The sequence below is a fragment of the Mustela lutreola genome, chromosome X, assembly GCF_030435805.1.
Source record: "Mustela lutreola isolate mMusLut2 chromosome X, mMusLut2.pri, whole genome shotgun sequence".
In the NCBI taxonomy this organism is placed as follows: Eukaryota; Metazoa; Chordata; class Mammalia; order Carnivora; family Mustelidae; genus Mustela; species Mustela lutreola.
Window position 1 is genome coordinate 28,205,127 of NC_081308.1, and position 15,009 is coordinate 28,220,135.

At 35.2% G+C, this 15,009-nt stretch overlaps 1 protein-coding gene across 7 annotated transcripts in view; it reads right to left on the bottom strand.

The window, feature by feature from the left end:
- The window catches only part of DMD (dystrophin), a 2,248,143-nt gene that overhangs the window by 1,498,927 nt on the left and 734,207 nt on the right, over nt 1-15,009 (bottom strand). For all 7 annotated transcript variants that reach the window (XM_059157899.1, XM_059157902.1, XM_059157904.1 and 4 more), the window contains exon 13: nt 10,100-10,219. In XM_059157899.1, the coding sequence (XP_059013882.1) occupies nt 10,100-10,219 (120 nt within the window). The remainder of the gene's footprint in view (nt 1-10,099; nt 10,220-15,009) is intronic.

Consider the following 15,009-nt stretch of genomic DNA (forward strand, 5'->3'; position numbering starts at 1 on the left):
AGTATCTATACCATTTGCTTTCATTTAATATTAATCATATAAACATATACATCTATACATAAGAGAAAATGTAAATGTGCAAAATGTAAATGTATATGTATATATACACATTTGTGTATAGTTATATACATGTATTTACATTTATATAAATGGATGGGAAGTCAGAGCTTCCTCATCAAAACCTTAATTGATTTAAGGATATTACTTTTTACAACCAGCAAAATTTCAAACAATTAACATACCTCTCCTGAATTAAAACATGAAAGACAACTACATAACATTTGAATGTGACATTCTAACTTTACATGACATTGTTATAAATCTTCTGAAGTCATGTGGGAGACGAAATGAACCATTAACCCCTTCTATTCAGGCAAAATGTACACAGTTTCCCAGCTAGATCCTGAAATGGCTTCTTTGCCCAAAAGTTTTTGATGCTGCAGGGTGAATAAATGAATTCAATCATTTTCAGTTCAATTCTCAGGCACATAAATCAGGTACCAGAAAAGAATATAGCAAAACACAAACGTTCTCCACCAGCCCAAAGAAGGATAAGAAGACTCACCTTATATTATTATCAACAGATATATGCCAATAAGGTAAGCAACCTAGAAGAAATGGATGCATTCTTGGAAACATAAATTTCCAAGACTGAAATAGGAAGAAATTAACAACCTGAATAGAACAATAACTGTAACGAGATTAAAGTACTGATCAAAAACCTCCCAAAAAACAAGAGTCCAGGACCTGATGGATTCCCTGGGGAATTCTACCAAACATTCAAAGAAAAAATAATACCTATTCTCCTGAAGCTGTTTCAAAAAATAGAACAGAAGGAAAACTTCCAGACTCTTTCTATGAAGCCAGCATTACCCTGATCAACATACCAGGCAAAGACCCCATCAAAAAGGAGAATTTGAGATCTATATCCCTGATGAATATGGATGCCAAGATTCTCAACAAGATTCTACCTAATAGGATCCAAGAGTACATTAAAAAAGATTATCCATCATGACTAGGTGGGATTTACCCGGAGGTTGCAAGGGTGGTTCAACATTCGCAAATCAATCAATGTGATAGAACAAATCAGTAAAAGAAGAGAAAAGAAACCCATGGGCCTCTCAACTGATGCAGAAAAAGCATTTGACAAAATACAGCATCCTTTCCTGATTAAAACTCTTCAGAGTATAGGGATAGAGGGAACATTGCTCAACTTCATAAAACCCATCTATGTAAAACCCACAGGGAATATCATTCTCAATGGGGAAAAGCTGACAGCCTTGAGAAAAGGAACACAACAAGGATGCCCACTCTCCCCACTATTCTTCAACATAGTACTAGAAATCCTAGCAATAGCAATCAGACAACAAAAAGAAATAAAAGGTATTCAAATTGGCAATGAAGAAGTCAAACTCTCTTTCTTCGCAGATGACATGATACTTTATATGGAAAACCCAAAAGACTCCACCTCCACCTCCAAATTATTAGAAAACATACAGCAATTCAGTAATGTGGCAGGATACAAAATCAATGCACAGAAATCAGCTATTTTCTCATACACTAACAATGAAACTCTAGAAAGGGAAATTAGAGAATCAATTCCATTTACAATAGCACTAAAATCCATTAGATACCTTGGAATAAACCTAACCAAAGAGGTGAAGAATATCTACTCGAGGAACTACAGAACACTCATAAAAGAAATTGAAGAAGACACAAAAAGATGGAAAAACATTCCATGCTCATAGATCGGAAGAATAAACATTGTTAAAATATCTCGGCTGCCTAGAGCAATCTATACTTTCAACACCATCCCGATCAAAATATCATTGGAATTTTTTGAAGTTCTGGAACAAATGATCCTAAAATTTGTATGGAACCAGAAAAGACCCACATTGCCAAGGAAATGCTGAAAAGGAAAAACAAAGCTGAGGGCATCATGTTTCCTGATTTCAAGCTTTATTACAAAGCTTTGACCACCAAGACAGCATGGTACTGGCACAAAAACAGACACATAGACCAATGGAACAGAGTAGAGAGCCCAGATATGGACCCTCAATTGTATGGTCAAATAATCTTCAACAAAGCAGGAAAAAATATCCAGTGGAAAAAGACAGTCTCTTCAATAAATGGTGCTGGGAAAATTGGACGGCTATGTAAAGAAGAATGAAACTCAAACATTCCCTTACACCATACACTAAGATAAACTCAAAATGGATGAAAGACTTCAATGTGAGACATGAATCCGCCAAAATCCTAGAGAAGAACATAGGCAGCAACCTCTTCGACATCCGCCACAGCAACTTCTTCCAAGACACATCTCCAAAGGCAAGGGAAACAAAAGCAAAAAATGAACTTTTGGGACTTCATCAAGATCAAAAACTTCTGCACAGCAAAGAGACAGTCAACAAAACAAAGAGGTAACCCATGGAATGGGAGAAGATATTCACAAATGACACTACAGACAAAGGGCTGATATCCAAGATCTATAAAGAACTTCTACAACTCAACATTCCAAAAACAGATGATCAAGTCAAAAAATGGACAGAAGACATTAACATACACTTCTCCTATGAAAACATACAAATGGATAGCAGACATATGAAAAAATGTTCATCATCATTAGCCATGAGGGAGATATTAAGGAGAGCATGTATTGCACGGAGCACTGGGAATGGTGTAAAAAACTGTTAAATGAATAAAAATGAATATTGTTACACTGAAAAGAAATTTAAAAAAACAACAACAACACATTGAGATACCACCTTACACCAGTTAGAATGGCCAAAATTAAGAAGGCAAAAATCAACAAATGTTGGAGTGGCTGTGGAGAAAGGGGAATCCTCTTACACTGTTGGTGGGAATGCAAGTTGGTGCAGCCACTTTGGAAAACACTGTGGATATTCCTCAAAAAATTAAAAATAGAGATATCCTAGGACCCAGCAATTGCACAAATGAGTATTTACTTCAAAGATACAGATGTAGTGAAAAGAAGGGCCATATGTCCCCCAATGTTAATAGCAGCAATGTCCACAATAGCTAAACTGTGGAAATAGCTGAGATACCCTTCAACAGATGAATGGATAAAGAACATGTGGTCCATATATACAATGGGATATTACTCAGCCATCAGAAAGGATAAATACCCAACTTTTGCATCAACATGGATGGGACTGGAAGAGATTAAACTGAGTGAAATAAGTCAAGCAGAGAAAGTCAATTATCATTATGGTATAATTTACTTGTGGAATATAAGGAATAATGTGGAGGACATTAGGAAAATGAAAGGAAAAGTGAAGGAGGGGAAATTGGAGGGGGAGATGAACCATGAGAGACTGTGGACTCCAAGAAAGGGGAGGGGAGGGGTGTTGGGGAAGATGGCTGAGCCTGGTAATGGGTATTAAGAAGGGCACAGATTGCATGGAGCACTGGGTGTTATAGGCAAACAATGAATCATGGAACACTACATCAAAAACCAATGATGTATTGTATGGTGATTAACACAATAAAAAAAAAAGGCTCACCTTATCCGTGGATATGCCATGGAAGGCTTTGCAAAATATATTAGGTAAATCTAAATACTTTGTATGCATGCCACTCCAACAGATCATCCAACATAATAAATCCACCAAAGAATATGACTTAATAATGTCACATAATATTTGTACAAACTGTTTAATGTCATCTGATATACAGTTTTCATGTCTTGATTTTAGTGAATGTATTTTAGTTCTTAGAGACATTTTTTATCTTCAAAAATAATTTTTTATTCAATAAAGAATTTTATTAACTTTATCAAATGAGTGAGAAACAAAACATGCATAAATTTAATAAGCTGTTCTAAAATTGTATTTTCTAGGCTATTCTTCTGAAGAGGATGCTTGTCTATATACTTTCTTTTGATATACCTTTATTTTTCCATAATAGTAGATAGTAACTTCAAGATTAAGGTCATTTATCAAAATAGTTCAAATGCCTTTTATATACCAGAAACTCTCCTGGGCCCAGGCCTTAGACAACTTTAATACATCTAGTTGGGCTCTCAAGTGTTAACATGTATAGAAGAACATATCTACAAATGGGACTTCAATGGCTCCGACTTTTCTCTGAAAGATGTTTCCATTAGAACAACTTCTAGAACTAGACACCTGTTTTTGGTTCTTTTTTTATTAGAAACAAATATCTCTCTAAAACAACAGAAATTCTTTAAGCTCCATTTATAGTCCTTCTTCAATTTTTCAAAAACAAAAGACCCCATAGGACCTGCACACCTTCCAAACACCTCCCTTACTTTGTTTTGAGTTCCTACTTAAATGCCACCTTCTCAAGTAAGCATACCCTGACCACCCCAGGTAAAATACTCCCTTCTCCAGTCTTTTCTTTATAGTTATCACCTTTTTCATAGTATAAAACTTGGTTATTTATTATGATGTGTGCTTAGAATATAAGCTTCATAAAGAAATCATTTATGTTTTGCCTATGCTTTACCTCAAAGCTTAGACTTGGCTGGCATCTAGAAGGCATGCAAGAAATATTTATTGAATGAATAAATGCTGTTCTTCTGTACAGAACACCTTCCTACCCTTTACTATTGCCTAATTAACCTCTACTTTCCTGACCTTCTAGAGCAAGAAAGGTCATCCAGCAATGTCTATTTTTGTCCCACTGAATACATCATGGCCATAATTGTACATTTCATTGTACTTTAATAGTGCAGGTCCAGAAGGGCAAATGCCTTGGCTATTTCCCTTGCTTCTCCCTGCCATTGTAGTTCCAGCTGTCATCCAGGCAGAGGGCTGCTGCTCAATACACTTTTGTTAAATGAATTTTGGTGGAATTGCGCATCACACAACAATTTTAATTCTTAGGTAAGCCCCTTCTATCTGCCAAGTCTCTTCTAACACCACTCTTCTGAACTGTAGCCAAATGTGCCCTTTTCAGTTCCCTAAGGATGCCTTGATCACTTGATCTACACTTTCTCCTTCCTGGAAACTACCCATCTCCACCTAGCTCCTTTATACACCCTTTATACAGTTCCCTTTGACATATCCTTTAGACCCTAGCTTAAACACTTTCCTAGGGAATCATCTTTTGCCCTCAAATTTCATTTGAAGTCTTATTAGTGCATTGCAACAAAATCTTATTTCTTTCCTTCAGAGAAATAGGTTCTGTCCATTCTTAATTATTTGGTCATTTTTAAAAAATTTTTTAAAATTTATTTTCAGCATAACAATATTCATTGTTTTTGTACCACACTCAGTGCTCCATGCAATCCATGCCCTCTCTAATACCCACCACCTGGTTCCCCCAACCTCCCACCCCCCCGCCCTTTCATTTTTCCGAGTCCATAGTCTCTCATGGTTCACCTCCCCTTCTAATTTCCCTCAACTCCCTTCTCCTCTCTAACTCCCCATGTCCTCCATGCTATTTGTTATGCTCCACAAATAAGTGAAACCATATGATAGTTGGGTCTCTCTGCTTGACTTATTTCACTCAGCATAATCTCTTCCAGTCCCGTCCATGTTGCTACAAAAGTTGGGTATTCATCCTTTCTGATGGAGGCATAATACTCCATAGTGTATATGGACCACATCTTCCTTATCCATTTGTCCGTTGAAGGGCATCTTGGTTCTTTCCACAGTTTGGCAATCGTGGCCATTGCTGCTATAAACATTGGGGTACAGATAGCCCTTCTTTTCACTACATCTGTATCTTTGGGGTAAATACCCAGGAGTGCAATTGCAGGGTTATAGGGAAGTCCTATTTTTAATTTCTTGAGGTATCTCCACACTGTTCTCCAAAGAGGCTGCACCAACTTGCATTCCCACCAACAATGGAAGAGGGTTCCCCTTTCTCCACATACTCTCCAACACTTGTTGTTTCCTGTCATGCTAATTTTGGCCATAGCACCAAAAACCATAAGATACCTGGGAATATTTGGTCATTTTTTTTACCTTTTTTTTATTTGTTTTTATTTTTTATAAACATATATTTTTATCCCCAGGGGTACAGGTCTGTGAATCACCAGGTTTACACACTTCACAGCACTCACCAAAGCACATACCCTCCCCAATGTCCATAATACCACCCCTTCTCCCAAACCCCCTCCCCCCAGCAACCCTCAGTTTGTTTTGTGAGATTAAGACTCACTTATGGTTTGTCTCCCTCCCAATCCCATCTTGTTTCATTTATTCTTCTCCTACCCACTTAAGCCCCCATGTTGTAGCACCACTTCCTCATATCAGGGAGATCATACCACAATGAGATATCACCTCACACCAGTCAGAATGGCTAAAATAAACAAGTCAGGAAATGACAGATGCTGGCAAGGATGTGGAGAAAGGGGAACCCTCCTATTTGGTCATTTTTGTTAATATCTGATTAAGGTCTATTTCCTCCACGAGACTGCAAGAACCGAGAGAGCAGTCACCATGCCTACCATGCCTACCATGGTGACCATGGATGAAAAGAATTAGCATTTGATTTCAAAGAAGGAGCATGAGAAATGGCTACCACTGTTTCTAGTTTCCAAGGAAGGCAGAAAGCTCACAGATTATTCACTCTTGACCCAGGAAAATAATGACAAATTCTCTTTTTGTTTACTGTTTTACCTCTGTTACCCAGCACAATCCCTGGGACATAATAAGAACATAGCAAATATTCACTGAAAAAATGAAAAATAGAATGTAGATGCTTAGAAAGAGATATGATAATGTCCTCCTGGACTGAATACTCTACATAAATTACTAATCTCAGTTATTTAGTCAAGCTATTTCTCAATAAAATCAGTTAAATGGCATCATTGCTTACAAATCAGGCTCTCTATGTATTGACATCATAGAAACTGCTAAAGCTAAGGACAAGTTTATGACCTGTGGTGACATTGCTGAGGGACAAGTTGAATCTCTGAGAATCAAATTAATTTACAACAGACTGTGCTTTTCAGAATATTGTCCTTCATAAACCATGCAATCTTTCAGAATCCCTAAGCATATTTCTGACCTTTGTTTTCCTTCAAATCTTTTAACAGAAAGGTTTCTAAGTCTTTTTAAAAAGTTAGAGAAAAATGGGGCACCTGGGTGGCTTAGTCAGCTAAGTGTCTTCCTTCAGCTCAGGTCATGATCCCAGTCCTGTATCAGGCTCCCTGCTCCATGGGGAGACTGTTTTTCCCTCTCTCTTTGCCTGCTACTCCCCCCTGTTCGTGCTCATTCTTTCTTTCTCTCTGTCAAATAACAATAAAATATTTTTTTAAAAAAAAGTTAGAGAAAATACAACTTACAATAAAGTTCATAGAATTAAGTCATCACATGTAAAAATATTCTATGAGGAATATTTTCAGAGTTTTAAATCCAGATGATAAGAACACATCCCTCTCTCATTGTACTAAATCAAGGACTTCCCTTTCTAGTTTGCTCCATTTGCATCTCCTAACTAAAGACCAGTGGGTATCCATGTGGGGACCCTGGATGGTGCCTCAGCACACAGGAGCAAAACAGATGAAGGCACTGTAACGGTGGAAAATGGGGGAGTGGGATAAACATTTAATACAATAAGCTGAGAGGAATAAGCTATAGATGACCAGACCTAGCTCCAACAAAAGCCCTTGAGGATCCTTCTTAGATCCCTGCCAATTTTGTATTTCCTTTTGTTTGTGCTTCAGTTTTGTCCCTTGTATGGAGGCCACATACATGTTTTTCTTTCCTCAAATTCTTCCTATCCTAACAGAATTCCTCTGGGCCCTGCATAAGACACAGTAATAGTTCATGGTTTCTGAAGCACACACAGAATTCTTATTACACGCAAAGAATCCTTGTGTTGTTGTCAAAGTGACTACTCCAATGTATTGGTTTATCTGTCTCTTTATCCTTTATTATTTCTCCTATCTTCCTCCTTCTCTGCCATCTTCTCTTTCTCTTCCCCTTTCTTTTAAAAATCCAACTAGGTTAAGACTATATTATGTCATTTTCAAAGAACCTAAGAAAGAATCAACAAAATGTCAAAGTCAGGGGGAGCACCCACCATTCCAGAGCAAGTTAAACCAATGGTCAAGTAGGTATAGAATTCAATCATGGATTCCTCTAAGACTGAGAAAAGTGATGGGATGAGAAGAAAGAAATGTTCAAGCCAGGGTGTTCTCTCCAAGGAATTCCTTATAACCCTGCCCTTTCAGACTCTAGTCTAGATTATCTAAAAGTCAGGTCAGAGTAAGGAGGTATATAGAAGGAAATGAGGATATCAAAAGGGAAAAGGGGGTCACAGGGAAAAGAGAAAGCTGGAAGGCAGTAGTCAATACTATTTAATAGTGAGACAATCATGGACAAATACAGAAGGAACCATATGATTTAAGAGAAGCCAATACACACACAGTATCTTAGTAAGTATCTCTGAGCCAATGAAAGCAAGTACGATAATAAATATAGAAAAGCTTAGGGCTGCAACTCTTAATTTATCCTATGTAAGCTCTAACCCCGTCACCATCTGTGAGTACTATAGATGGTTTTTCAAGGTGGCTTAGCCCCACAGACATTATCCCAGAATGATTACATTCCAAAGCTAGTTGTATTAGGTTTGGTAATACCAAAGTAGATGTTTCACAGTTTTTGGGTTAACTAGAAATAGTCTATGACTTAGAAAATGTTGGCCTTGATTTTTTCCTAACCAGTCTCCCTCCCAACTTCTGCCCCCAACCTCCTTCTACCTTTTCTGAAAATTTCTGAGGAATGCTGAGTATTCAATTTTTACCCATCTGTAATTATCTACAACACTATTTTATGAGAACTACAGAATTCCTTCCAATGATTATAGCAGTGGCCTATCAATACAGTCCTTTACCTGGCCATGAGTATGTATGTGTACAATACATCTGATCATATACGTGATGATATATTATAATAGCAGGTGTCATAAGCCTTTTTATGTCTGTAATCCCTGCAACTTCATTTAATCATAAGCAATTAACATGAGTGACTAATTTATGTTAAATGATCTATTGTAGTGGTTTAAGAATTTTCTTTTTGTTGTTTAATGATAGAGAAGAAGATACCATTGTTAGAGACAAGAAGTTTAAGGCAGTAACCTGAGGAAATGACATTTTACTGGGATAAAAAAACAATTCACGCAAAGAAAGAAGAAAGCAGAGATAAGGCTTTAAGAAACTGTGTTATAAGTAGGTAAGATTAACTATGTTTAGAGCAACCTTGTACTGATAAAGCTATTTAAAGTCAAATTGATTGGATCCTTAGACATGTCAGACTATTGGCCCCTCACAATCACAAGGAAAAGGCAGGCATTTCATGGGTAAAGTGAATGCCTCAAGTATAATTGGTAGGTGTGTGTGTATGTGTGTGTGTGTGTGAGTGTGTGTGTGTATCTGTCACATTCAGAACAGTAAATTGTATTTTTCCTTAATGTTGATATTTTGGTGTATGTACATATGTTTTGTTGAAAATGTTTTCAATTTTTTTAACGGTAAAATGTTGTTTCCAATTAGGAAGAAAAATAAAAATATGAAAATACACAACTTACTTTTTGTTAATGGCACTGGTTATGTTTCAAGGATATAATTACATGACTCAGGTTGAATGAGGGACTGAAAGGCTAAGTATCTCCTCCAATAAAACTCTAGAACTTAAATATCCTGCTATGTCCTCATCAAGTCTTATAACTGAAGTTTTCCAGGAAAAAAAAATCTGAAGGTGTTCAGCTTCTCATGATTTGATTGAATGTGATCCCTTTTGTTTTTTTTTTCTTTTTAATTTTTGTCCTCTCTTTAACTGTAGCTTTTAAGAGGACATAACCAATATTTCTCTGACCAGTTAGTTCTCTAATACAGGTTATTCATCTATAATTTTTAAAACAAAAGTGGAACTGCCTTCATATATTTCTCCAAAGTCCAGGAAGCTAGTGAGAACAAACAGTGGATAGTTAATGAAAGGGAAATGTGTACAAATGGGACATAATTTGACTTCGTTTAAATAAATATATTGTATTGTAAATATTTATAATATACAAATTATATTATACATTTTCTAAATATTTCATGAATTGCAATTAATTATTTTGAATGACACAGTTAGTGTATTAAAGAAAATAACCTGACCTTCAGTTGTTCTTCCAAAGCAGCGGTTGCATGGTCTCCACTAGATTCATCGACCACCACCACCATGTGAGTGAGAGAATTGACCCTGACTTGTTCCTGTTCTAAGTCTTCTTGAAGCACCTGTAAGATTAAAAAATTAAAAGCAATTAGAATAATAGTCTCCTGAACTGAATGCCAGAAAACATTTTCCCCAAATGTGCAGGATTTAATTTCTGTCATGTTTTGGGTAATGTAATTTTTTATTAAACCAGAACCATTCCAAGCAAATTTTCTGTTATGGTGCTCACCAAATTTAGCACATTTCTACTGTCAACTGAACATGGAAGTACACAGAGGGAGCATCTGTTGAGAAAAGCATGGTAGGATGTTCTACACCTTATTCCACCTACTCTCACCTTCTTCAGGACTTTATTCCTAGAATTACCTGCTGTCTCACATCTTCGGCATCTCCTCTACTGAAGCTCACCATTATCAACTGTAACAAGATCAACTTTCTTGAAGTAAAGAACCCTTCCTGCTACTGCCTTATTATTTGTTCCCCTTCACTGAAAAATATTTTGTTTTCTACACTTACTCTTGCCATTTCCTTATCCTACTATTCTCTTTGACTGAAGATCAATAAACTTTTGCTGAATGAATGGTGCCAGGCAGAGGGGTAAGGGCAAATGCACAAATGCGTTTGGATAAAGATTACAATCTAATAGAAGGGATTTGCTTTTGAAAAACTGTAATTACAACTACACTGACATCATCTATAACCATAAAATGGTAGTCTAATCTTTCAAAAATCATAGTATACAACTTTTTTAAAATAAAGATAAACAGGATAAACAGAGTGATAAATAGAGAAGGAGTAACAGAAAAGGATGTTCTAGAACTGAGACATCTTGCCTGGGAGCTCCAGTTCCCTCAAGTCCTTATCACATTACCCTCATTGTGATTAAAAAATCCTTCATGGGTACCCAAAATGTCTCATCAGCTAGTTTGCTCCCTGGAATGTTTTATTATATAATATAAGAATGGAGAAACAGGTTTGGGACAAGGTCTGTTAATTTCTGGAAAATCTGTAGTCCTTTCCTGTTAGACAATGATGTTTGGTACCTATCAGACCAGCTCATTGTTATGCAAACCCTATGGTAGATGTAAGCAAACTTATTTGGGATTGGTCACAGCACAAACTCAAAAACATGAGCATTTTTATCCTAGGACTTTCATTTTTTGAGTCTCACTATTTTAGAGAACTATCAAATCACTTACTTTTAGTTCCTCTCTCTAGATTTTCATGCCATATTTTCAAGTGAAGCAATTTAGAATAAAATGACTATGCATTTATTTTGTGTGTGGAGTCTATACTGCCTATCACGCTTTTGACATTCCAGAGCTTACACTGGGTAATAAAACTCTTTCTGCCATGAGGCTGAAAATGGAAACATTAACATTCAGAATTGTCCTTGAAAGTTATATTGAGTCTATGCTTTCTGAGTTATATAAGGCAAGACTGGAAGCATTTCAACTGTGTCATCCAGAAATTGTAAAAATAATTAGAATAATATTTTGGTGGCCATAAGTTCATTTCCTTAATCTGTCCAAATTCTTTCTCCCTACCATTCAAGTATGAGAGTATACACAATCACATGTATTAAACACAACTAGGAAATAATGCTATATTGCTCACATTTTTACATCTAAATATTTGTTTTCACTGGTTTAATAAAGGAACTTGAGAAAAATCATCATTTGATTGTGAAGTACTAATTTGAAAACTAGGTTTGGTCTTTCTAAATCATATGTGATCAAATGTACTACTTATTTTCTCCAGCATTTAGATTTCTGATTTTGTTTCGCTTATCTAATTGCTTTATAATCAGAAATTACATTCTTGCCATATTTTCCCCCCAGGGAAGATTGGTTTGTTTATTTAACTTTCTATTGTGAAGAATCTGAAACATACACAAAAGTCAAAAGAAATATTAAAGTCCATGTGCTGACCACCAGACCTAACTTCCATCAACCCAAGGCTGGTTCTCTCTATCCACGCCTCATCCCCTATTATTTTTGTTGCAAAATTTAAATGTTATGTGATTTCATTCTCATTTTAAGTATATAATTCTAAGAATAGTCACTATTTTGAACATAATCACAAGAGTACAATTTTGGGTCAAAAAACCAATAATTTCTTAATATTACTATTTAAATGTCAGATTATCTCAAAAATGACATAATCTTTTCAGTTTGTTTGAATCAAAATTCAAATAAAATTCACACCATGTGTCTCATCTCTTAAATCTCTTCTGATCTATAAGATTCCCCTCCCATCTCTTTTCTAATTTATTTAATTTGATGTATTATATTGTATCGTATTGTATTCTAATTCCAGTATAGTTAATACACGGTGTTATATTAGTTTCAGGTGTACAATATAGTGATTCAACAATTCCATATGTTACTCAGTGCACATCAAGATAAGTGTACTCTTTTTTTTTGGTAAAAGGAAATTTTTATTGTTTATTGTGTTATGTTAGTCCCATAAATACATTGCCATTCTTATTTAAATTTTATGCTTTTGCAGGAGTGCTAACACAGAGAATGACTAAAGCTGGTTGTGGATTGATAGCTTCAAAATCAAACATAAGACCTATGAGGATTTATAGTGAGTAAAGGGAAAGAAAGGAACATGGAAAAGGCACTCCACAGTGCCTCAAATTCTTGGAAGAGAGCACAGAACCAGGGGATATTAGCATATACTATTTGATTTAAGTTATTTCCAGTACTTCTTTTTCTCTTCTATGACTTTTTTCAAATTATACCTCTTCTTTTACTCATAATCAGGGATTAAAACAAAAAGGGTTAAACTTAACTTTTCTGAGCATACTCCATCGCCTCAAAACGGATTGCATGGAGCACTGGGTGTGGTGAAAAAATAATGAATACTGTTTTTTCTGAAAATAAATAAATTAATTTAAAAAAAACAGAAGCCACTGAAACATTATAATCATATTTCCTATTTCCTCAGATCTGCCCTCTGAAAATAAATAGAATGCATACCACAGTATTTGTTAATGCCCCCAGTAACATCAAAAGACAAAAGACTATAAAATATCCAATGTCTAGAGTTCATTTTTTTTAAAAAAAAGTTGATTCTTGGAAGGAGCAAAAATGTCACTACAGAGAGTTGGGATTAAAAAGTTAAATTTTTCTGCTCACCTACATATCCACGAATAAGGGCCTAGATCATCGGTATAAACTAGGCCTTCCTGCTTCCCTCTTTGAGAAAATACAGATTTCAAAGACTACTAATTTTTAAAATACATCACAATTTTTAAAACTATTTTAAAATGAATTTTAATTAAGTATTTCTTATGGATCTGTATTTCTCTTAGCTGGATTTATACAATAGAGATTTACAATAGATTTGCTAATTGATCCTGAAATTATGAGCCAAATTATTCCAAATATAGATATATACCCAGAGAAGTATGCTAACATTTTTGCATATCAGGAAATAATACTTTCAAATTGAAAGGCTGTAATATGATTGTTAAAGTGTGTTTTTCTTGCCTAAAAGCATATAAATTATTTACAGAAACACAAGTATATGCTAGGTATTTTATTAGTATTTCTTGCCATTATTTTTATTCAAATAATGCATTTGTTACACTTACCAGATGAAAAAAAAAATTCAGGCTCCTAATTACATTTCTATACCATTATTAGATAGATACAAATGTCAGCAATGTTTGTTCTCTAATGTCAACAAACAATCTCTTTTTTCCTTTATGACAAGAGAAAAGGCCAACAGTGAAATTTAACATTAAAAATGCTCAGATTTGATGAACAGATTTTGTTATACCTCTGTAAATAATTCTATTTCTTGTAAATTATTCTGTAGTTAAAGGTCCTGACCAAATTTGTTATTCCTTAGTACATATTCACAATTTTGTGACTTAAATATGACTTTTCCTCTATTCCCTTCAAATGTCATCAGTAATAGTGAACCCTTCTTGCCCTGACCCATGTCAACTTGTTTTTCAAAAACTGGCTCAGAATGATCACTGAGGAAGAGTCACTTTAGTGTTTACTCGAAATTTAAGTGGTTTAACTCTTTATTAGCACACAGGTAAAGTAATGCTTGGAAAATAAAGGAATGGGAATATGTAAGGCTAGGGAATTACTAGATTTGATGTGCAGAGGTGAAGATGAACCATTAATAGAAACTTAGAGAAAGAGAACACAAAAACAAGGTCTCTCATAATCTCTCTAGGAGGTTCTACAATACTTCCCTTGGCCATAGTATATGCTTAGTAACATGCCTACATGCATACACTATTTCATAACTTCTACTTCAAAGATCAACCAACATAAAATTGCCAACACTGAGTCTTACATGAACACACATATGGACATGTACACACGTACACACACACACACACACACACACACACATATATACACATCTAGAAACAACACAGATCATAAGCTATGCATGGATGCTAAGACCATCTGCTGCCTCCCAAGTATTACTTTAAATTGGTGAGTGCTGTGAATTATGTAAGACTAATGATTATAGATCTGTATCCCTGAAGCAAATAATACATTATATGTTAAATAAAACAATTAATATAATTAAAAGATGTTCAACAAAATATAAAATTTAAGTAATCTGCTGAATTTTAGTTTAGCCTAAGAAAAAGTACAGAAAAAGAAAGGAGGATGAGAACAAAACTTGTATCACATAGAACATTTGCAAAAAGTCTTAAGAAATTTGAAGAGTTTCTAGAAACATGGGATAAGACCAATGCCTACGAAAACAGTATTTTAAAAAATATATATTTCAGGAACAACAACAATAAGTCTCTAGATATTTATGAACAATTAGCTAATGCAATACATCCTGATATGAATTGACTTCA